This window comes from Lissotriton vulgaris, chromosome 1_1 (assembly GCF_964263255.1).
Source record: "Lissotriton vulgaris chromosome 1_1, aLisVul1.2, whole genome shotgun sequence".
NCBI classification, from domain to species: Eukaryota; Metazoa; Chordata; class Amphibia; order Caudata; family Salamandridae; genus Lissotriton; species Lissotriton vulgaris.
This window is the reverse complement of record NC_141685.1, coordinates 1,409,542,786-1,409,565,140: the sequence shown is the minus strand read 5'-3', so window position 1 is coordinate 1,409,565,140 and position 22,355 is coordinate 1,409,542,786. Positions and strand designations below refer to the sequence as shown.

The window sequence follows — 22,355 nt, the reverse complement described above, 5'->3', positions numbered from 1 at the left end:
ACTTTTTATTCACCAATTGCAAATTTTCACATTTACAGAACATTTGAAAATATTCAGTTTTACATTTTGTATATATTTTGTCTATCTTCCTTATTTATCTACTATTATTACATTTTTTAAAACAGTTGTCCACAGAGAGGGGATTTTGGTAATCTGAAGCAGTATATGTACAAACCATTTCTGAACTGTTGGAGGGGACTTCAATGTAGTCTTTGAAAAAGAGCTAGACAGACCTTCCAAAAATAAGTATGTCTCCAACCAAAGTGTGTTGCAAGCTATTATATATAAAATCAAAGATATAGGTGTGTGTGATAGCCAGCAGAGAAAAAGGTGAGTGTGACAAAGGATACATGTTCTATAGTAAGCAGTACAGATATCATTCCAGACTAGACTACATTCTACTCGATTGTTCCCTGATAAAAAAAAAAGAGCCAGAAATACGTGACACTTGACCCCACACATCTTTCTGATCATAGTGGAGTTACTCTCGGTTCAGGAAGTTAATGCACAACATAGATGGAAATTGAATCAAGCATTACTGCAGGATACAAATATCACCCAGGAGTTAATAGAGAAGACCCATGTGTTTTTCTATTTATAACTTGGGTAGTGTCTTGTATAATTGTGTGGGAAGCATGCAAAGCATTAGAGGAATTATCAGTAAAATAGTATACAATCATGGTGCTGGGGCCTGAGAGAAGAATAAGAGGTTAGAGGAACAAATATCAGCAAAAGAACAGAAAATACAACAACTGCTGTACCAAGTAAACATGCAGAACTGCAATTGGAATTCCAAAAGTTGAAGAGTGAGTTCAAAATAAGCTTGGAAAGAAAGTGCAAGACCGATGGAGAGCCAGCAAACTGTGACACTTTCTATAAAGGGATAAGGGGAGAAATGTGGAGAACTGCTAGCATGGAAATCTAGATTTGAAGAGAGCAAGATATTTATAAGTACCTTAAAAAAGCATGACTTGGGAGAGACATCAGTGCCCCGTGGATATAGAAAAGGAGATGCTCAAAAGCTTTAGTAGACTATACATGGAAGAAAAATCTCAAGATGTAAATAAGATTAAAGACTTGGTTGCCTAACAGGGAACTGCCTAGACTTACACCCACCCAAAAAGCAGAATTAGATAAGGACATTATGGCGGAAGAAATAGTACGTCAAATTTCTATATATGTATGGGGTGTAAAGTTTTAAAAGCCTCTTTAAATGTATGGTTCCATTTTAAGAAATTGTTAGGGATACATTATGACATCCAGCTAGTGCCAATTTGTGACTCACCGAGGATACCAGTCTTTCTAGATGACAAACACAGCCTGCATTAAAGACGAAAGGGATTACCTGCTGGGGACATTTGAGAGATGGCCAGCCTTCTCCAAAGAGCAGCTTGTGAGGTACTGTTAGCTCTCCAGCTACCTGTAAGTAGCTTTCCTCTGTCCAGCCAAGCCTCCTAAATTAGAAGCTTTTGATTGGTTGAATTGATACTAGTATACCAAAACTGAGAGTATATATTTGAGACAATCTTTTTTAATTTTAGAACTCATAAGCTGATATTTGGAGAAAAATGGCTGAATTGCCATAATATATATGATCTGATATTTGAGTGATAAATCATGCGGCACTGGGGAGACTTTTTACCATACCTTGGTATCAGATGCATTGCTGCTGTGACTTATGTATTACCCATGTAGAGGCATTCCAAATTGGCAAATAAATTTTACTGTTGGCAACCACGTCTGATGCTCTCAGATGATCGCTGGTAGTAATAATACATATAGTGGCCACTAATGCAAACTTGATTGATGTGGCCACTATTACAACACTGGTAATAGTAGCTCTCAGTGAGTCTCATCAAACATAAGTAGCTATAATTACAGAAATGTTGGAGACCTTGGTATCTGGGAAATAATGCTAGATTTAACATCAGGAGCTCTATTTAGGTTCAAGTACATCCAGTTGCATACATGGTGGTCCTCTCAAAAATGGATGGATGAAGATAATTGGGACTTTGAAGAGATTATCTGGGATGGATTAACAATCAAGAAGGAAGCCTATGTCTGGTATTGGGAGTTAGAGGAGGAGAAGATGAAAGAGCTGTGGACTGTCTGGTATGGAGGCTTGCCACTGCTGGCACTTGAAGAATCATGGCAAATACCTCTTAGCATGCTTTACACCACAGTCAAAACTGCTGCCTTAAAGAAAAATCACCTTTTTATCCTACATTGCATATACTGGACACCGTTTTTGAGCCACCCCCGTAAAAGGAGCGGCAAAAGGAACCCCTATTAGAGGGTAATTGTAGGGCCCCATGGATTTTGCAGGTTCCGTGTCTTTTTTCATTTATTCTAGGGAAGTAGTGACAGCTGGCCTGAAAAGATGTTCCTTATCAAAAGATTGATTAAGTATGGTGGACTGTACCTCTGGCTTGAATCCAGAGATTCTAAGCCAAGCATGTCTGCACAATAGTATGCTATTGTTGATGGCACGAGATGCTGTGTCTGCCACTTCTAGTGTGCATTTGATGGAAGTATTAGTAATAAGCTTACCCTCCTGAATGAGGTCATTCGCTTTGGCGTTATACTGATCCGGCAAATGTTGCAAGAGTTCTTCCAACTCATCGTAGTGAGCCCTGTTGTAGCATGCTAAAAGAGCCTGAGCATTGGCAATACGCCAATGGTTAGCCGCTTGCGAAGCCACTCTTTTGCCTGAGGCATCAATGAGTTTAGACTCCTTATCAGGAGGAGGGGCGCTGCCTGTAGTTTGAGAGGTAGCTCTCTTGCGAGCGATAGATATCACAAGAGATTCTATGGGCAACAGACCTTTAATAAATACAGGGTCTGTAAGAGTGGGCTTGTATTAATCTACTCTAGGTGTGAGTATTCCGGATCTAACCGGGTCTTTGAATACCTCAGTGTGTTTTAACATGCCTTTGAGCATTGGTAGAGAATAAGTTGACCTTTGTGAGTGCGTAGTGTCTCAACATGGAAATCTTCTAGAGGGTATGTATGAAGCTCCACCCCGTGATACTGGGCAGCCCTGTTTATAATTTTAACATAGCCAATGTTGTCATCAGGTGGGGAGGGACTGGAGGGATAGAGGTCGTGGTCATTGTCATGATCCAGTTACTTATCATAATTCTCCCAGGAATCAGTGTCTTGTGGTATGTTCTGATCTAGTAGTCTACCCTGCTCTTCATCCCCATCATCTTCATCTTGTGGGTCAGGTGATAGTGGGGGAGGGGGAGAATTTGATAGTGTAATGAGTAAATTGGGGTTGGGGGAGGAGAGGGAGGTATGTAAGGGGGAGAAGGGTTAGTACCCATGTCCTTTTTCTTCTGAGGTATTTGTGGCTCTTCTGAAAGTTCAAGCTTCTGTTTTTTAGAAAGAGTGGCCAGGAGGTGTCCAGTTTTAGGATCAATACTTAGTCTCTTTTACTTTGGATTCAAAGGTGGGTCTTCAGTCTTGGAGTATCTATGTCTTTAGGAGTGGACTTCGGCGGCGAAGATTTGGGCTGAGGGTCTTTGGGTGTGGAATTTTTTGAGTCTAAGTGCTTTTTAGGCGGTTTGGGTTCAGAAGCTTTTGGAGTTGTAGGTTTTGACTCTGAACTTGTCGGTGCGGAGGATCTCGGCTCTGAGCCTTCTGGTGTCGATGATTTTGGTTCTGAAGCTTTTGGTTTCGAGGATTTTAGCTCCAAAGCTTTAGGTTTGGAAGATTTCGGGTTCTAATCTTTAGACTTGGAGGATTTCGGCTCCGAGGCCTTCGGTGTGGAAGGTGTCTTCAGTGCCGGCGGTGTGGCGACTGGCAAGTGCTTCTTCTTATGTTTCGGTGCCGAGGTTGTTTGTTCGGCACCGGAAAGGGCTGGCTCGAGCCCGACCAAGAAGGCTTGTGTTTCATAGCCGGGATGGAGGGCAGGGCATCTGAAACTTTTTTCGGTGCCGACCTGAGCCCGAGGTCGAAGGTGAGACCAGAGCCTTAGTTTTTGATTGAGTGGGCACATGGGGATCTGTACTCACGGTACGTTGACACGTAGTGAAGTTCTCTTCTTCCATGTCGGAGTCGGTTTCGGACATGGAGACCAGTTCTTCATCCTCGGGTTCGGAAGCTGGACGATCTGAATTTTATCCGAAGATGTCCGTTATGGAGTCGCTACCGCGGTGCATCTCATGGCGTCGAGCCAGACGATCACGAATGGTCTTTTTCGATCGAAAAAATCGACATGCTTTTCAGTCCTTTTTGTTGTGTTCCGGGGATAAGCAGAGGTTGCAAACCTCGTGCAAATCGGTGCAAGGAAATTTAGCACAAATGAAGTTAGAATAGAGTCCGTTCCATCGACTGCTGGTGTGGTCGCAACGGGTAGGCCCGACGGCCCGCCTCGAAGATTTTTTCAGTTGAACCATACCCGTCGAATGGGAAACTGCGATCAAAGACAATACTGTTGAGGGTAGAAGATTGCGCGTCGTAGGTGTTCGAGAACGATACCGACCCGGAGTGCAGCTATACACATCTGAACCTGATAGCGGAAAAAAACAATCTGGGGATGGAGTCGAAGCACAAGCACACTATCACCGGAAGGAGGAGTCACCTACCTTGTGACTGCAAAGACTTCTTCGAAGAAAAGCAAAGTGCAAACATCCGGACCCAACACTAGATGGCGATCTATGCTAAAGCATATGATCTTCAGCTCATATGTCTCGAACAGAATGTGCCTTGCAAAGGGAGCAATGCTCTCCCTTTTCTCCTCCATCAACAGCTAAGGGGAAGTCTGTGTAAAAGAGAACTATCAGTGTTGAGAAATGAGGATCATCAAAAGCAGTACAACTTTGGTTTCTTCATGGCTCTTGTTTGAGGGCGGGCTCCTCTTTCCTAGGGCCTAAAACCTATCCCAGCATAGATTTTGTAATCAACTCGCACATGATGCCTTGGAGAGGCAAAGCCAGAAGCTCATGGATTAAGATGTGGTTTCCGGAGCACCCTACCAGGTGCCCTAAGTGACAAACATCCGTAAGCCCCTATAAACAAAATAGGGGCACAAACTGGTGGAGAAGTGCTTTGACACTCCCCTGGGAATGCTGTACTGCAGGGGGTTACAAATGACAGCCGTGCTGCAACAGCGACACAGGAGCCAAGTGTGCTGGCCTAACACTAGGTCCAAAATGGCATCTGCCATGGTTGCAGAGAGGTGCAGGTGAACGACTACTGAGCTAGGAGACATACAGAAAGTTCAGAGTCATGAGGAAGCCCCAATGCCCAGCAATCTACTGGGGGAGGGCACGGGAGACACTGCAGAGTAAGCAGAGGCAGACCCTAATAGGGAATTGCGAGTATTCCACTTGGGGCCTAACCACTCTGGTAAATGAATCAAATTAAGCACTGTAGTGCAGACGGAATAATAACATACTGGTGTGAATAGACCTGTTGGATCCCATCTAAGGCAGAGAGGATGGATGATCGAGCTAGTGCAGCCTCTCAGAGAGCTTCCCCATCGTTTGGACATCGCCAAGACTGAAGTACACCAGCTGGCCCTAACAGCAGACACTTGCCCGCGTGGAGTATTTATCACTCCCAAATTTATTGATTTACAATATGGGCAAAAAAAAAAAGAATGTTCAAAAACCCTCAGGGCAGTTGAAATGTTCTCCTCCTCCTGTGGGAACAGTCCAGCGAACTGCATGCTGCTCAGAAGAGGGGAGACAAAAACAAAAAACATTCACAGACAGACAAGATGGACAAGACCTTAGAGGCTATCATAATCACAAGTGAGGCTTTGAAAACAAAAAAAGACGCACAGTCATTGCCATGGGCCTGCTAGGGATGACCACATTAAATTGACCAACAGAAGCAATCACATTAAAGACTAACTGTCCCAATTGCAGCTGAACACATACTTAGGCAAGGTCACAATGATAGACCTCACAGAACGAGTACAAAGCAAACGACTCTGAAGGTAGATCCACGTGCAACAATCGCTGCAACAGAAACCCCGAGAGAAGCCATACAAAGTTATTTAAGTGAAACTAAAGGCACCACCTCCAACACCCTACTGGAGAGGAGACATACAAAGGGATTGCTATGAGTCACTGGAATAGAACAGTGGTGTGGTTAGAAAACTCTAGAATCTAATCTAGACACACTGTTAGAATCACTCAAAGCTGTTGAACAGGAAGCAATCAGGGATCCGACATGACAACTGCACCTGCAGTCCAAGTGGGTGAAATTTGTCACACTTCTTCAAAAACTTTGGTGCCTCAACAACAGGAACTATTTTCAGTGACCTTACTCTGAGGGCGACAAAGCAGAATGTCTGCTCACATCTCTTTCCAAACTAGAATAGAGGGGCTTGCAGATAGCATAACTATAAAATGGCCACAGGGATTCTTTACTCACCCAGAATGAGATAAATGAAGCTTTCTGGAATACATTACAGACTTGTATAAGGGAGCAGACATAGTGTCACAGATGGAAGAGGATTTCTATCTAGATAAAATGACGGACAAGAGTTCTATAGGACCATTTGGAGGCACTGATACCTCCAATGAAGGCAGTGGAAGTGAAGGCCCTGGGGAAGACCACGTGATCCGATGGCCTACTGTAAGAAGCTGGCTTTTTATGTAGTATACAGGCAACCCTTATTGGTTTACAGGGCTTAAATTAATGATCCCAAATGCTTTCTTTTGTGGTAGTGTGGGCGAACAGTTTAGTCTTATAAGAGGGAAATGTTAATGCATTTGTTAAACAAACATACACAGAGTCAATAAATGAGGCACATACTCGAGAAGAAACTTGAGGCAAATTTAGAATAATAACAAGTGTTTTTCCTTTTATTTTAACACCACGAACTTTGTTAAGGGGTAAGTACTTTTCGTAATAGCAATTTTAGCAGGTAAGTAAAATGTTGACTCAAATGCGCTGTAATGCTTTCCTACGGAGAAAAAGACACATACGGCATACGGTTTTTACCAAACAAATCTTAGGAGTCCCCTTTAGGACTTAAGGAGCTACGGAACCAAGGTCCAAAGTACCACCAGCAGTTCAGGTTTACATGCCTTGGAATGTCTGGGAGCAGAGGTGCTGATGGGTTGGTAGCCTTGCACACTACACCATAGGCAAGGAGGGGGGCCACCTAGAAACAGACTGTAGAGGGGGACTTGGTGACAAGTACAGGAGCACCCAACGGGGGACTCTGTTCATGGGGGTATTGGGAGCAGGGGAGCCCGGTCTGTTGTCATGGACCCGGGCCAGGGAGCTCGGGTGCAAAGGGTTTTGGTCGGCTAGTGCCTGTACGTCAAAGGCACCTACGGATCTTGGTTGGACTTGCAAAAGGGGCCTATAAGAACAGCTGGGTCGCTCTCTGTGCTGGCCTCTGAGATACAGAGGCCCCTCGCCGGCAGCTCGGTCGCTGCGCCTCTTGGAGCCTCGATTAGATTCAAACAAGCTTTAGTTGCTGCAAGGGGTCCAGTAACCCGGGTATTGGTGCAGGGTGGCTCCAGCTGGTCCTGGAGTCTTCTCACTTGGTAGGGAGACGGATCTGACCTCTAGGAAAACGGTGGCCTCTTTCTGGGAGGCTGTTGCATCAGTGGACCCGGTGAAAGCAGAATGGTGAACCGGACACTGCGGCAGGTACCTGCAGGCAAGTGGCTCCTCCACTTCAAGGGAGATGCTGACGGCATGGTGGAGTGCTGGAGGTCCTCCGAGGCTTTTGGAGGCTGCACAGCAGCAGAACAAGTCAGGGAGTTCCAATTATCGACAATGGAGCAAGTAGGCAGGCAGGGTTTGGCGCCAAAGTCCACCAACAGTCTGCAGTGCTTTGGCTTGTCTTTGTCCACTTCTTTCTTCAGTCAGTCGAATCTAAGTTCCTGGTGTCAGGGAGCCATATAAATACTCACTCTCGGTGTGTTAAGGAGAGTGAAGCGTTGTAGCTACTTACCCTTGGGGTCACTACGCCACCTATATGACCACTTCATGTGGACATAATCATGTCCCAGAATTCCAACTTTCACCAAAATCAAAATGGTGAAACCCCTCTTTTGTGGGGCACATCAGGCAGCCCATCTTAGGGGTGTGACTGGCCTGGTAGTGCACAACACTTCCTACCATAGCTAATTTCCAGCCTGTCCCGGTGCCAAATGGGCCTCAGGGCAGGGGTTGCATCTCCCAGATCTAGGGGAAGCAAGGATCGCATAGTAAAGGTGGCAGGAGCTTTGAAGTCCCTGGTATGCAGATTCACTAGCCGCCCTGCTGGAGGTGTGAACACCTTCCTCCGGAGCAGGCATCGTTTCTGGCCTCAGAGCTTGGGCTCTCACTAGCAGGGGGGTCAAAAACATGTCTGTGGTGACAGACTGGACAATACCAGTCAGCCAGCACACTCGTAATGATCAGTGCCCAGTACATACACTTGAGATGGCTTTCCTGTTCACTTGTACAAACTAGAAATGTAATTAGACAGCACATGGGCATATTTACTCATGTAGATATGTCCTCTCATGTAATATAATGTAGCCTACCTTAGGGCTATAAGGCCTTCACTAGGGGTGACTTGCATTCAGTGCCAGTGGGCATGGACCACACGGTGTGTGCCATGTTGTGCTTCAACATTTGTCAGCACCATTTCATGCAGCCTGCAATGGCAGTCTGCATGAGTTTTGTGGTGGGTCTCTTAGATTGGCATAATACATGCTGCAGCCCTTAGGGACCCTTTTTAGTGTCCATGCCCTAGGAACCATTTACTAGGGACTTACAGAGGTGTGAACGGTCTTGCCAATTGGGGAAAAGTGAGCAGCTGCCTTGTTTTAGGGAAAGAGCAATCGCACTGGGTACCTGGTTATCAGGAAGCCAGTGCACTTCAGTCAAAATTATTGCATCAAATACCAAGCAAAGAGTGGGGTTGACCATGTCAAAAGGGGAACTTTCCTACACCTACCTATTAATTTTTTACTGACATGCTGCACCTGTGCTTACTACAGTTGCACACAGCAAACCTGGAAAGGGGAAAACTCCATTACAACGTTAGAGAGGCCTTAATTGTTACTCTTGCTAAGCCCCATATAAAGATTTTCTTCTGGACCACTATTTCAAGAGCCTTAGAAAACTCTTTGGGAAGAGAATGCTTCCTACACTGGCATTGCTAGACTTAGTAAACTCTTTTGGAAGAGAATACTTCCTACACTGGCATTGCTGGTCCACCCCAATTACAATGGGTTCATTAGAAACTCAACACAGCAATGAATGCCAGCCGCCACCTGTTCATGGTGCTTCAGGAAATGCTGCATGACCTTGAGTACCTAGTGTTAATAATGAATGACCTGCAAAAGTCCTTCGATATGCTCAGCTGGCAGTACCTGTTGGAGGTGTTTAGATGGATGACATAATGCCCTGTTGGATATCTCTACTGTACACCATTCCCTCAGCTAATGTCTGCATAGGTAACAGAATCTCTTCCTCGTCCGATGTGAGCAGCAGCACACATCAAAGGTGTCCCCTCTCCCTCATGCTGTTTGACTTGGCAATGGAACTTTTCTGTGGAATAATGAGGGCAGAGGCGAAGTCTAACATGCTTTTGTTAGTGGGTCATCAGCATCAATTTGTAAGGAAAGCAGGTTGTTTCTTTCAAGGCAGTGGGCAGGAAATATATATTAAATGAAACAATGCCTCTTGCTTGCAGTGCATGTACACTTTACTGCCCCTGCACTGCAATGCAAATACTTCATAAGAAAACCAACACAGCTGTTGCCCCATAAAATACCTGTAAAGAGGAAGATCAACAATATTGTTTAGATAATGGCACCATTCATCACCTTATTACTTTCTGAAGTCATTTTCTAGCAATTACATGAGTTCTGGCTGACAACGAAAACTGTCTCCTGCTGCGTCTACGTAGGGTAGGACCATATATATATGGGACAATAAAAACGTCTGCCCTTTTAATCTTGGCTTAGAGCAGTCTGGTCTACCCATTTAAGTGTTAAATATTAAAAATAAATGTAAAAATACATTATTTGAGATATAACCGTTCATTCTTATCAAGTACAACAAACAGAACATTCTTACCTGCAACTGTTCGTGTTCATGTATAAGCCGGTCATATTCTCTTGTAAGCCCCTCAAACTGCTTCTTTAACGCAGTTGTTTCTGTTTCTGAATTATGAAGAGCTACAAAGGAAATATTTGGCGAATTATTAATCGGATCGATTATAAATCTGAAAAGATTAACACTTATAAATGAGACTATACATGTTTATTCTATACACAATGAGAAAAAGATTGTATTTTATAGAAAGAGGTTTTCTGAAACTCATTTTTTTGATCAACCCTAAAGTTCAGGCTCATACATGTGCATTATGTTTGCATACGTAAACCAGAACTTAAGTGCATCTATTTTGTTCAAAATTACCTTTGCTTGTCAAATGGACGCTCTCACCTTAAGCATTGAACATCATCCTCATAACTGGAAATTAAATGACACCCATATACAAAGGCACACAACCAATCAAAAAATATTGAAAAGAAGGTCACACTTTTAATAATCTGCTTTAACGTTGACACTTTACAATAGATTCTTAAACAAATTGACAAACAGATCAAGGTGGAACAAACAAAGAGTATTATGGTGATGGACATCTAAGGATAAAGCTATGCAGATTCTGAAGCATTGGCAACTCCAATCAAGTCATTGCAAAGAAGGAAAGCAGGAGAAGGGTCAGGAACAGAGGACAACAATAATACCTCAGTTCTTGCACTGGTGAAGTTCAGTCCAAAAACTTCTCTTAAATGTTTTTGTGAGCTACATCTGATCACAGGGGTTGGACATCTCAAACAGAGCCCCCACAATATCCGCCTCTTTACGTATGAGGATTGTGAGAGCATACCAAAACCAATGACCATGTCTTTTATATCATAAGAATAATACTTGAAAATTATATTAGTTATTAGGGCTATATCAAATAAGTCTGCCTTAAACCTTTTGAAATGGCAACACGCAGGGCTGTTGCTGTTTGTAGAAGTAGCTGAACAGACTTCACCAACTCAGCACATAAAGAATGGTCTCTGTCTTATATCGGTTTTGCACTGTTTAGCAGTAAACTACACCAGCCAACCTGGTGGGGGTGTGCCACTGTAACCACCACCCTTTGGCCCCAGAGTCTTTCCCCCTCAAGAAAAAAAACAGTTTTCCCTTTGAGAATGGGATTAGATCGGTGCACAGGAGATAAACTATAGCAGGGGGGGCCACAGTAGGTCCAGGAGAGACGGGTAATAGCGGCTCTTCAGGCTAATCTTTGACACTATACATGTTCCGTTTGTATGTGTTGTATGTAAATGTATCTTATATGGGCACCCAGTTAGTCTGACACGGCTACAGACCTTCAGGACAATGCTCAAGTACAGTTACATTCCCTAAAAAGAGCAACTTGTGTGGGATATCCCTCTGATCCCGCTTAGCCCGATGAGGTAGGAGATTTTCTTTGGCTCAAAACTGCAAACAGCCACCTATTCTTGAGGTAGGCCACCAATGCCGGAATCTTCTCTGCTGCTTCTTTGTTATCCTGGCAAATTAATTATCTTAGGAACTGCATTGGTTCCGTAAAAGGGCCCGTTCTCAGGTAAGGAGTTAAGCACCAATTCCGTGAATTAGTAGTGGATCAATTCTTTGGTAAACATCTATTCCTCGCTGTCCCTTGCTTGTCCCAACTGTAATGTCTAGGATTGAATCTGTAGAGATCATGTGTCAGGATTCCGCCCTCCTGCCACCAGACTACATTAACTGGGGAATTTACAGGAATAGGACTACATATTGAATACTGAACTGGAAACTAAAGCCCATCTTTGTGTTCATTCTAATAATTTACACTCAGTTTTAAAAACTGTGTTAGTTAGTGTGTAAGTGTCAAGGGGAAGAGCTTATCTAGGAGGACTTTCTATATGAAGTAATTATTCTATTCAATGCCCACAAGATCCTGCTTTGGGAGCCAGTTTCTTCGCAGTCAACTTCTTAAAAAGTTGAAAGAACTAATAGTCTTGTGATCTTTTGAAACACTGATCCTTTGCTTAATTTTACAATATTCTACTTTGCTTCTGAGTCAGAGGTTTAAGTGGTATGAAACAAGTGTATGCATGGCTTGAACACAAAAATGTAATATCTGCGATTGCCATAGCACACCGCCTGGACTGTATTTACACTACATGTACCCAGGGAGCTGAAGTAGCCCTTTAAACGTCTCAGGCCTGCCATTGGAGCCTGTGTGGCCAGTTTAAACTGCCATTTCGACGACCAGGCAAAAGAAACCTTTTGCCAGCCCTAAACCTTACTTCATAATACATGGAAGTCAATCCTAGGGTAGTCCCTAAATAGTCAATAAGGCAGGGTGCAGTGCATTTAAAAAGTTGGGCATGTAATTTTAATTTTTACATGTCCTAGTAGTGAAAAACTCTTATATTCTGTTTTTACTACTGCAAGGACTGCATCTCCTATAGGATAACATTGGGTTAACCTATAACATTTAATAAGTGATAACGTTCAATTAGGAGCAGGTAGGAATACATAGTTTGGTGTCTAAAGATTTGTAATGTAAACCCCTCTTTAATGGTAAAGTCGGAATTAAAGTCAATTCTGAAAATGCATTTTAGAGGCATTTTGTGCCTGCAGCCTGAATCCTCAGTCACATGACGAGATGTAGCTGGCTGTTGGTCTTTGGGTATTGCTCCCAGACAGTGAGGGAAAGGGGGGAATAGGTGATGGCAGGATGGGCCCTCTCCGACTTGATAATGGGGAGTACCGGAAGAGGGGAGGAGCAAACACCAACAGTAAAAAAGCAAAACAGGCAAAACCCTGAAAGCAAGGGCTAGATGGTAAAGGACATAGCCCGCTACTACCGGGCTGGGCTGTCTGTCTTTGACTTGCATGTCAGTGTCTGCACAAAAAGTGTGACTGCAAGCATTGAAAATGCACCAGCCAACCTCACATTCCAAAGTCTGTCATAAAACTACTCTCACACACGCTGTTTGCAATTATTTCTAAAAAACAGGCTAGTTGCTTGATAAACACAAGTAAATGCGGACAAGATTCCATAAATATGTGGTGTTGTTAACTTCAGTGAGAGAAGGTAATGTTTTGTCATCTACATTTGTGTAGCGTCTTCTAACATTATCATGACACACAGAGCGGGCAGTGACTACTAAAATAGAAAAGTATGGTGGGCAATGACAGCAGCAAACTCGCCATATTTACTGTTCCACCGGGTCCGGCACTTCTATCCCCATATCAGGGTCCTTGAGCAGGAAAAGGAAGGACTTCCTTCCTGCTGAGGGGAACACCAACATCCAATCCTGGAGCTGCTCTCGTCAGTGGGAGCAGGTTAACTCAGCATACATTTTGAGGCTGAGGGCCAGTGCCAGCAATCCCTCAGCTGTTTCACAGCCATGAGATTGCTGGGTGCACACTGCTCATGTCGGGCTGGCAGTAGCAAACCAGCCAGGGTTAGCTGTAATCCTGCAATCGTAGGACTCAACCCCACCCCCTGCACTCACACTGGGTCTGTAAGTAAAATGTCATTGACGTGCCATTTTACTTATTTGTGTGTGCCTCCTGCACTCGCAGCAGGTGGGGCAACGCTCCTCTGCTCTCAAGGAGGAGCTACCCCGAGCGCGGGGCTTAATAATGTCTGTGAAAAGTAACCTCATCACAAGGGAGGTGAAGTTCACAGCAGGGGCGGCCTTAGGCATGTGCAAGCTGTGCACCTGCACAGGGCCACCAAACCCCAGGGGCCACCACGCCAATATATATCCTATAATAATCCTCTGAGTATGGATACATATTTGCGTGGTGGCCCCTGGCAGGGATTTGGCGGCCTCTGGCTCTGTTCCACTTCCAAACACCCTTATCACCTCCCCTCTTCACTGGCCTCCGCGCTCCGCCCCGCTCGGACCCCCTCTTCTGGGGCCCCCTACCTACGCTCCCTGCCCAGGGCCACCATGAGCCTAGAGCCGCCCCTGTTCACAGCCTCAGTCTAATACACATACAAATGTTATTGAAAGTACCACAATAGCCTGTACATCCAGCAAGCAATGCTACTAATGCAGAAAACGCCACGGAGCCCGCTCGGGCATCGCAGCACGGATAGTTCTTTCTGTATTCACAATAAGCTGTAAGCACTTAAACATCTAATACAGATATCTCCATTTGTTGGACGCTTTTTAGGTTGGCTCGAGAGCCCAATTGTCTGCAAGATGTATTGTTACCAATTCTTAACACTATGCATAGAGGGGGCTTTGGCTGCACCCAGAGAATTAAAACTCTCACTTCATACTACTGGTATTTGGTGCATCTTTCCGCCTTTCGAGAATTAATTCCATTGGGATGCATAAAAGATTATTTATTTTACATATTAAGTGTACAACCAACCATCACTTAGTTTGTCACATTTAATTCTGTATCTCATACATGCATACTATATAGCCAATAAGGCACACTTTAATGTGATCAACAGCATTTGTGTACAAAAATCATTGGAAATAGCATCTGTAAATGCATCTTTTCATGTGCTGACGTAAAATGTGTTTTCATTGCCATTACTTATTTAGAATTGAAAACCCGTTTCTAGAACTCGATCCAAAACTTCTGAGGCGCCCTACATCAGCACAGGGCAGCAATGACGTAAATTGATGTGCAAAGTGTAATTAAGTTGAATTACTGTTTTGAAAGTTCGGGGCCTGGAGCAGGCCGGCGTGCTGCAGTCAGGTGGGGAGATCATCTGACTGGGTCTGAGAAGAGGCCCTGGGTAAACGGATCCAGAAGTAGCAATGTGCTGTTTGTGGACACCCTAATGGCAGGCTCCACCAGTGTAAACTAACAACAGGGTTATCTACCATCGGGAGCACACGATATCGCACGATCAGTGCCAAACACAGCTGACTGCAGTGTTGCAATGTTTGGAATCAAATACGACCTCGTGGAGGAAATGACTTTGGCGTGGCAGGCAACGCTACAAAAGAGGTTTCTTTTTCTGATTGCTTTAAAGCAGAAATGGGAAATAACGCAAATACTAAATCACTTGTATTCAGCGGGCCTGCTAACATTAGCCCATGGGAAGGGATGTTAAATGCCTAATTTCCCAGCAAGTCAATGTAGAGGGGATTAGCTAAACATATATCTTACGTACCTGTAATCATTGCATACATACTACGTTTGGCTAACCCCGTGACAGAAATGCTAATGTATCTGTTTATAAAAAAAGAATAAAATACTTTGAAAAAAAAAAAAAAAACACAGCACCAACTAAAGGGGTAGGGAGGAACCTAGGGTGAGGAAGAAGTATGACGCTGGCCCAACTCCCTGCAGTGTAATTTATTATTTCCTTTATTATTTTATTTATGTTATTATACATGGTTGCTCTGCGTCTTCTCTGCTGCTTTGCCTCCCCCTGCCTGCAGATGCTTCGGTGATGGCCGGCCATCGACGGAGTCCAGACTCGGCGGTGCTGGTGCCTGGTGGTGTTTCTCCGGCTGGCTGTTGAGGATCTGGGATGGGGTCTCACAACCAGATGCTTTCCGGGTTCAACTTCTGCCGCTTCTCCCACATATTGCCCTCTTGCTTTGCCTCCCGTGGGATGAACAGGACTCGCAAGTCTTGTTGCCAGGTACCCGGGTGGCAGTTGCGGGGAGATTCTGGGCGCTGCGGCCTGACGCCCCCGGACTTTTCTTTGCTATCCGAGCCTGGGGGGGTGCATCCTCCTGGACTGTGTTTCTGCCTCCTTCGGTCTGGGACTGCTGCCCCTGGCATCCATGTGGACTTCCCCAGGCTCACCCCTCCTGATCATTCCCCGGCCAGAGCCTGTGCACGCATCTTACAGCCTTTCGTTCGCCTTTGGTTTTGTGGTTGGGTCCCCCCTCTGACTCTACTCAATGGAATCCTGTTCTCTTGGTTCCTCATCCGGATTCTTGACTTTGGTGACTTTTGTGCATCCTGCCATTTTTGGAGATGGTCTCTGTCTATACCCATGACCTGGACCCGCCATTTTGTTTGACCTTTGTTCCGTTCCTTCTTCCCTCCAGACTCCTCCTGATAACCCTTGATCGTTTTTTCTCTTTTTGCTGGACTGCCTTAAATATATATATATATATATATATATATATATATATATATATATATATATATATATATATATTCACTTAAAAAACCATAGGTTTCAGGACTTATATAGTTAGGAATTAGCATTTAAAAAACCATTGACATTGCTCCTATATAGTTGGTTGTACTAACTATATTTCGCGCACCCGCAATCCACTGCTGATGATGTCACATATTACATCATTCATGACATGGTCAGTGACATCACTGATGACATCTCAAATGACATCACTGATGACATCTCATTTGACATCACTGATGACATCTCATTTGACATCACTGATGCGCGTACCCCACGATTTATTTATTATTTCTTTTTTGCCCTCGGGGGTCCTTTTGGGACCCCCTGAGAAGGGCTAGAGGGTCTCTACCCTGCCCCCTTTTCGTGTTTTCCACTCTTGTTTTGGGCTCTCTTGTGCCTCAGTTCTCCAGAAAAACAAGATGGTGGCCAACACTTCCTGGTTTGGACAGTTTGGAATGTTGACAGTCGACTGCCAGCCAATTAGAAACTCGCTCTCGCACGTAAGGGTACGCACACGTACGCGTACGGTGAGCGCATATAGATATATAATTTGATCAAATTCAATTTTCTCAACAACTACTGGAGGGATTTTCACCAAATATAGAAAAGGCACTACTGCATACCAGTCCCTACCATTTTGCCAAGTTTGGTGTAATTCCGTTCAGCCGTTCGGGCTGTAGCCGTGTCTAAAGGTCCGATAGAAAATGCCATTTGAAAAATTTCAAATTCAATTTTCTCAAGAACTACTGGAGGGATGTTCACCAAACATAGCAAAGGCACATCTGCATACCAGGCCCTACCATTTTGCCAGGTTTGGTGTAATTCCATTCAGCTGTTCGGGCTGTAGCCGTGTCTAAAGGTCCCTATGGAAATTAACATGGGGAAAACATGTTTTGGGACCCCCCTTTCGCCCCCGCTTGACGAATCCCTCCGAAACTTTCAGGGAAGGAGCGGAGCGGAGCTGGCCAAAATTCTGAAAAATTACACACAGATTCCTCAATCGGCGCCAAAGTTATTCCCAATAGAATGTTGAGCGCATATAGATATATATTTTGCTCAAATTCATTTTCTCAACAACTACTGGAGGGATTTTCACCAAATACAGAAAAGGCACTACTGCATACCTGTTTCTACCATTTTGCCAAGTTTGGTGTAATTCCGTTCAGCCGTTCGGGCTGTAGCCGTGTCTAAAGGTCCCATAGAAAATGCCATTTGAAAAATTTCAAATTCAATTTTCTCAAGAACTACTGGAGGGATTTACACCAAACATACAAAAGGCACTGCTGCATACCAGTCCCTACCATTTTGCCAAATCTGGTATAATTCCGTTCAGCCGTTCGAGCTGTAGCCTTGTCAGAATGTCCCTATGGAAATTAACATGGGGAAAACACGTTTTGAGACCCCCCTTTTTTCCTCGGCCCCCGCTTGACGAATCCCCCCGAAACTTTCAGGGAAGGAGGGGAGCGCAGCGAGGCAAATTTAAGGAAAATTACAGGCAGATCCCTCAATCGGCGCCAACGTTATTCCCAATAGAATGTTCGGAATTTCCTATGGTAACTAGGTCCTAACTATATATACCTACTGGCGACCGCCAGTAGGTATATATATATGTATTTATGTATTTTATAATTGTCCAAGCCTAATCGCTGTTGAAATGTAATCCTGTGTGAATTTACTATTTGTATATATAGAACTCTAACCACTGGTATACGTAGTAGACCTTTGTACTTACTACCATTCCTATGCGATTTTAGAGTTTCTCTGTTTGTATCTCTTCCTTGTGTGATTTTACAACTTGTACATGTGCAATTTTTTCCTATTTAGATCTCTTCCTTGAATGACTTTACACCTTGTACTTTTTTTTTTTTTTTTTTTGTATCTCTTATGTAACTCATGTAATCCAAAGTCCTTATGTAACACAACTGGTTCTTTTGTAAAGCGCTCTGACACCTTTGGGTAATGTTCGCACTATATAAAATCGCATTAAATAAAAAAATTAAAAACATTTATTAACACCCCAGAGTGGTTTCACACCCACAGCACCTCTGGAGCGAAGGGTGCCCAGTGCAACAATGCGGTACATGTCTACATTTCTGACGGAGTCAGGCGGTGCATAGCTTTGTATGTACAAGCAGCACAGTGTGACTTGGTGGTGGTACCCAAAGAGCCCTTCCCTGAACACGCATGAGAAAGCAGCAGGTCAGGCGAATCGTGATAGAACATGTGCCAGAGACACACTATGTATGGAAAGCCGGGCAGGGCAGGACCCGAAGGGAACAGCGACATTTCTCCACTAAACTCGCCGATTCACACGGAAGCTCCCCAATTTTGTACGCCCAAATCGGCAGTATTTTCTCGCGCTTAAAATGTCCTGCACTTCAATGTCAATCAATGTGGAAAATACATTCTACCTCATTTTTTTTCAAAATCTTCCTCCTTTGTGTTTCAGAAGTAATATAATGGGTCCTTATTGGTATCCGGTGATGACAGCCCAAGCAGTTTTCATAAACCAGCATTCGTCAAAAACACAAATGATGAAATATTTAATTTGATTCACAAATATAAAAAAAAATCCAAATTTTTATGGGAAGGTTGGAGCTTTTCAAAACTCAATTGAGGCCACCCATCGTCCACACTAAATTCTGTTTGAAGCACTTTCACTGCTCCCACAAATCAATCCGAGAACACCAACTACATTTGTAACCTCCAATTTCAAATTCATTCTTATTTACAGAACATTTTAAAATTCTCAATTTTCCACAATGCCTCTTTATTTATATAAACGTTCTTAATTTGTTAATGTTATTTTATTTTCTATGCAGTCGTGGGCTCCTTGAGTAGGTGTCGCTAGAGAAGTTTGAAGGTATGGGCAAGGTGGGCTCTGGCCCAGAGCCCCAGCCTTTCAGGGGGCCCCCTGATAGAGCCAGCTCTATTCTGTAGTCTTGCCCTGATGACCTTGAATAATTCTTAAACAGATTGTTTTAAATACCATTTTCCTCTCACTTATTTGTTATCTGGGTGATGAGTGACATGAGAGACATTATGCAGAGAAATGTTTTGTTTGCGTTTCATGCAACGTCCACTAACCCTTTCCTTGCACCCGTCGGCCAACGGCCGTCGCAAGCACTACCTCCGTAGTGCTGCGCACGTCCGTTGGCTGACGTGGCCCCGCCCACTCAATGGAATGCCCCGCACCATGGTGGAATTGCTGCCGCGGTTAATACCGGAGGTACATTCCAAACATTACAAAAAACAAAAGAGGGACTGATAATATCCACCAGCATCATACAAAACAGAAGTTCATCATAAATCCAAGTAGGCTGATCCATGCCGATTTTCCGGATTACTATTGCCTATGGAAATGTTTCCATTTAGAGTCTAAATATGGGCATTTGTTTGGGTATATCATGTGCACATCCTGCTAAATTGACATTGGGTTCCCATGATATAAAATCATTATTTTATGTTCGTATAGCCAAGATCTAATTGGAGGCAAGAGAAAATGTAAGAACTTTATGTGTTTTTTTTAGGACAAAGTCCTGGATAACACCCAGTTGTGTCTCAATAACAATATCAATGAAATTATTTTAATGGGTAATGAGGATTTTGACAATAGCTTTTTCATTTATTGCCTTGCACTATTAATCCTAAATATTTGCTTTCAAAGAGTTTTACTGTCCCTAGCATGGAAGGAGGCATGGCTAATCTGGTAAATGGATTTCCTTGTATAAAGGTGATCCACTCACACCTTCTGAACAAGGATCTATCACTCGCATGCTGGGCAGGTATCTGTGTATGGTCTGTGTAGGTTCAGTGCTCATGAGGAAAAATCGGTTTTACATAAGGTGGAAACCTGTTTGCATAATCCTTTCTCATCAGTGGTAAAATGTTGCTGCTGACAAGAACGACCATTCTGGGTAGGTTGACTTGAGAAATATACACAACTGAAAACATCAGCCACAAGAGCTGTTTAAATGCAGAAGATCTCTTTAAAAAGATGTTTGTCATCACCAAAAATTGCAAATACAAAAAGTATTACCATTCTCGGCTGCTTTCCCTGATTCCGATAAAGGACATGTGCAGTGAAGAATTAGTAAGAACTTGGCTCTCTTAGTTCATACACATATGTGGGTTGTAAATGAACCCTATGGTCATGAAGCTTAACAGGCTACATTTCATTTCATGCTCCTAGTGGCTTGTTTTGCTGTCCAAATGTTGTATTGATGAAGAAACTTGACACCTTGTGCCCATAAGCCCAAAGGCCAGAATTTTAACATTACACAACTATATATCTATAAGTATATTACCTACTGGGGGTCGCCAGTAGGTAGTTATAGTTAGAACCTTCTTTCTATTCAAAAAGTGTTTTTTCTTTTGCCAATATCTTTGGTGCCGTTTGACGAAGCTTCGCGAAATTTTCAAAACTAATGGGGCACTCCCATCATCTCCTGTCTTGAAAGTTTTCTCCATGTTAATTTCCATAGGAAACTTTAGACAAAGCTACAGCCCGAACTGCTGAACGGAATGACACCAAATTTGGCAAAAAGGTAGCTCTTGGTTCAGAAAGGGACCTTTTTCTTTTAAATAGTGTAAATCTATTCAGTAGTTCCTGAGAAATTCAAAAATAAATATCGATATCTGGCGACTGCGGTGGATCCACGTACCCTCCAGAGCAGGAGTTTGATTTGGATTGGCTGTCAACACTATAAACCAAAAAGTGTTGGCAGCCATCTTGTGACTCGGTAGAAGCGAGTCACAAGAAAATAGGTGACAAAAAAAAGAAATGAGGGCAGAGTAGAAACACCCTCACCCTCTAGCCCTGGTCAAGGGGTCCCACAGGGACCCGAGGGCCCCAAAAAAACAAAACAAAATTTTAAAAAGGCGGGATTCGCAAATCCCACCAAAAAAAACCCAAAAAAACGAAGCGTGGGCTAATATCCAGTAGGAAACTATTTGTAAAGTGGTTAATAAATGGCTGAACAGTAGGTTTTGCAATGACCATTGCTTTGATTTTGTACATCTAGGTGGTTTCCCCACATAAGAAGTATTAGAGGTCCAGACTTGTACCTCACATATGATCAGGGAAAGAAACTTTCCAACTATAAAGAGACCGGCATACATTGGTCTTTAAATTACAGATTAATGTCTCTGCTGTTGCCTGAAGATACCTGAAGCAAATACCTCTGTAGATTCTCCCGTCTTTTTGGATAAGGATATGCTATGTCTTGGTCATTGGCATCAACAGTTATAAAAAAAATACACAACAAATCTGACTTTAACCCAATACTTTATTTTAACCCCTTGGAGAACAAAATGGTCTTAGAAAAAGTAGGAAAAAGGTTTTTCTCTCTACTGTACTGTGCATTAGTTAACATATCCGATCCTTTCCTATCCTTATGAGAGAAGTTTGTTACGTTGGAGCGGACTAGATAGCCGCCCTGGGTGGTGGGGCATGCCGCAGGCTGCTTTAATGCAGGGTTAAGATGGCACGCTTGACTCTGCATCTCAGGTCTACGCACCCAGAGGCAGCAATCTGGCACATGCAAGCTGCTGCGCACTTGGAGGGGGTGCTGTGTGTGAGGGGGGGGGCAGGGCCGGGGGGGAGATGCATACACACATGTATGAGTTCACGCCGCTATAGTTTCAATGTTTATATATCTGTTAAATTGATGTCATCTGTATATGCGACTACAAGACAGCGGGATTCACCCAGTGAAGTTGCCATTATATCAGACTGGACCACTGGGCAGCTGTAACACACTTCAGGACACTCTGGGATACATCTTGGATGTACGCACCAGGCCACTACACCTGCACCTTCGCTTATGATTAACATAAACGCGGTTCTTTGACTGTAGGTCGCTTTAATATGTGCCATCCTATTACTGTATAACTGTGCCTGCTTTTCCAAACACGTTGACTATCTTTTATATTGTACTCTGTAATGCTTTAAATCCAAGATACAAAAACTAATACAATAGATTTGACAAAAAAAAATGAGAGAAGTTTGTCACGGATTTGGGGGATTTTGAGGACGATTGGCAGAAGATGAAAATGCCCATAAGAGTCAGCAATTTTGACCAGACTTAGGACGGTTCACTATAAATATGTTCCTAGGTTTTATTATACTCCAGTCAAACTACATATATTGGGGAAGGCACCTCCATAGTGGACAAGATGTCAGGCTGAACCGGGCACCTTTATCCATATAGGG

The 22,355-nt window shown here is 43.5% G+C and overlaps 1 protein-coding gene across 2 annotated transcripts in view; it reads right to left on the bottom strand.

Moving 5' to 3' along the window:
- The window catches only part of LOC147750608 (B-cell receptor-associated protein 29-like), a 209,826-nt gene that overhangs the window by 5,652 nt on the left and 181,819 nt on the right, over positions 1-22,355 (bottom strand). For both annotated transcript variants that reach the window (XR_015310139.1, XM_086967187.1), the window contains exon 7: positions 10,048-10,148. Coding sequence is in view for 1 of the 2 variants with exons in the window: in XM_086967187.1 (XP_086823313.1) it covers positions 10,048-10,148 (101 nt within the window). In the remaining variant the exon portion in view is untranslated. The remainder of the gene's footprint in view (positions 1-10,047; positions 10,149-22,355) is intronic.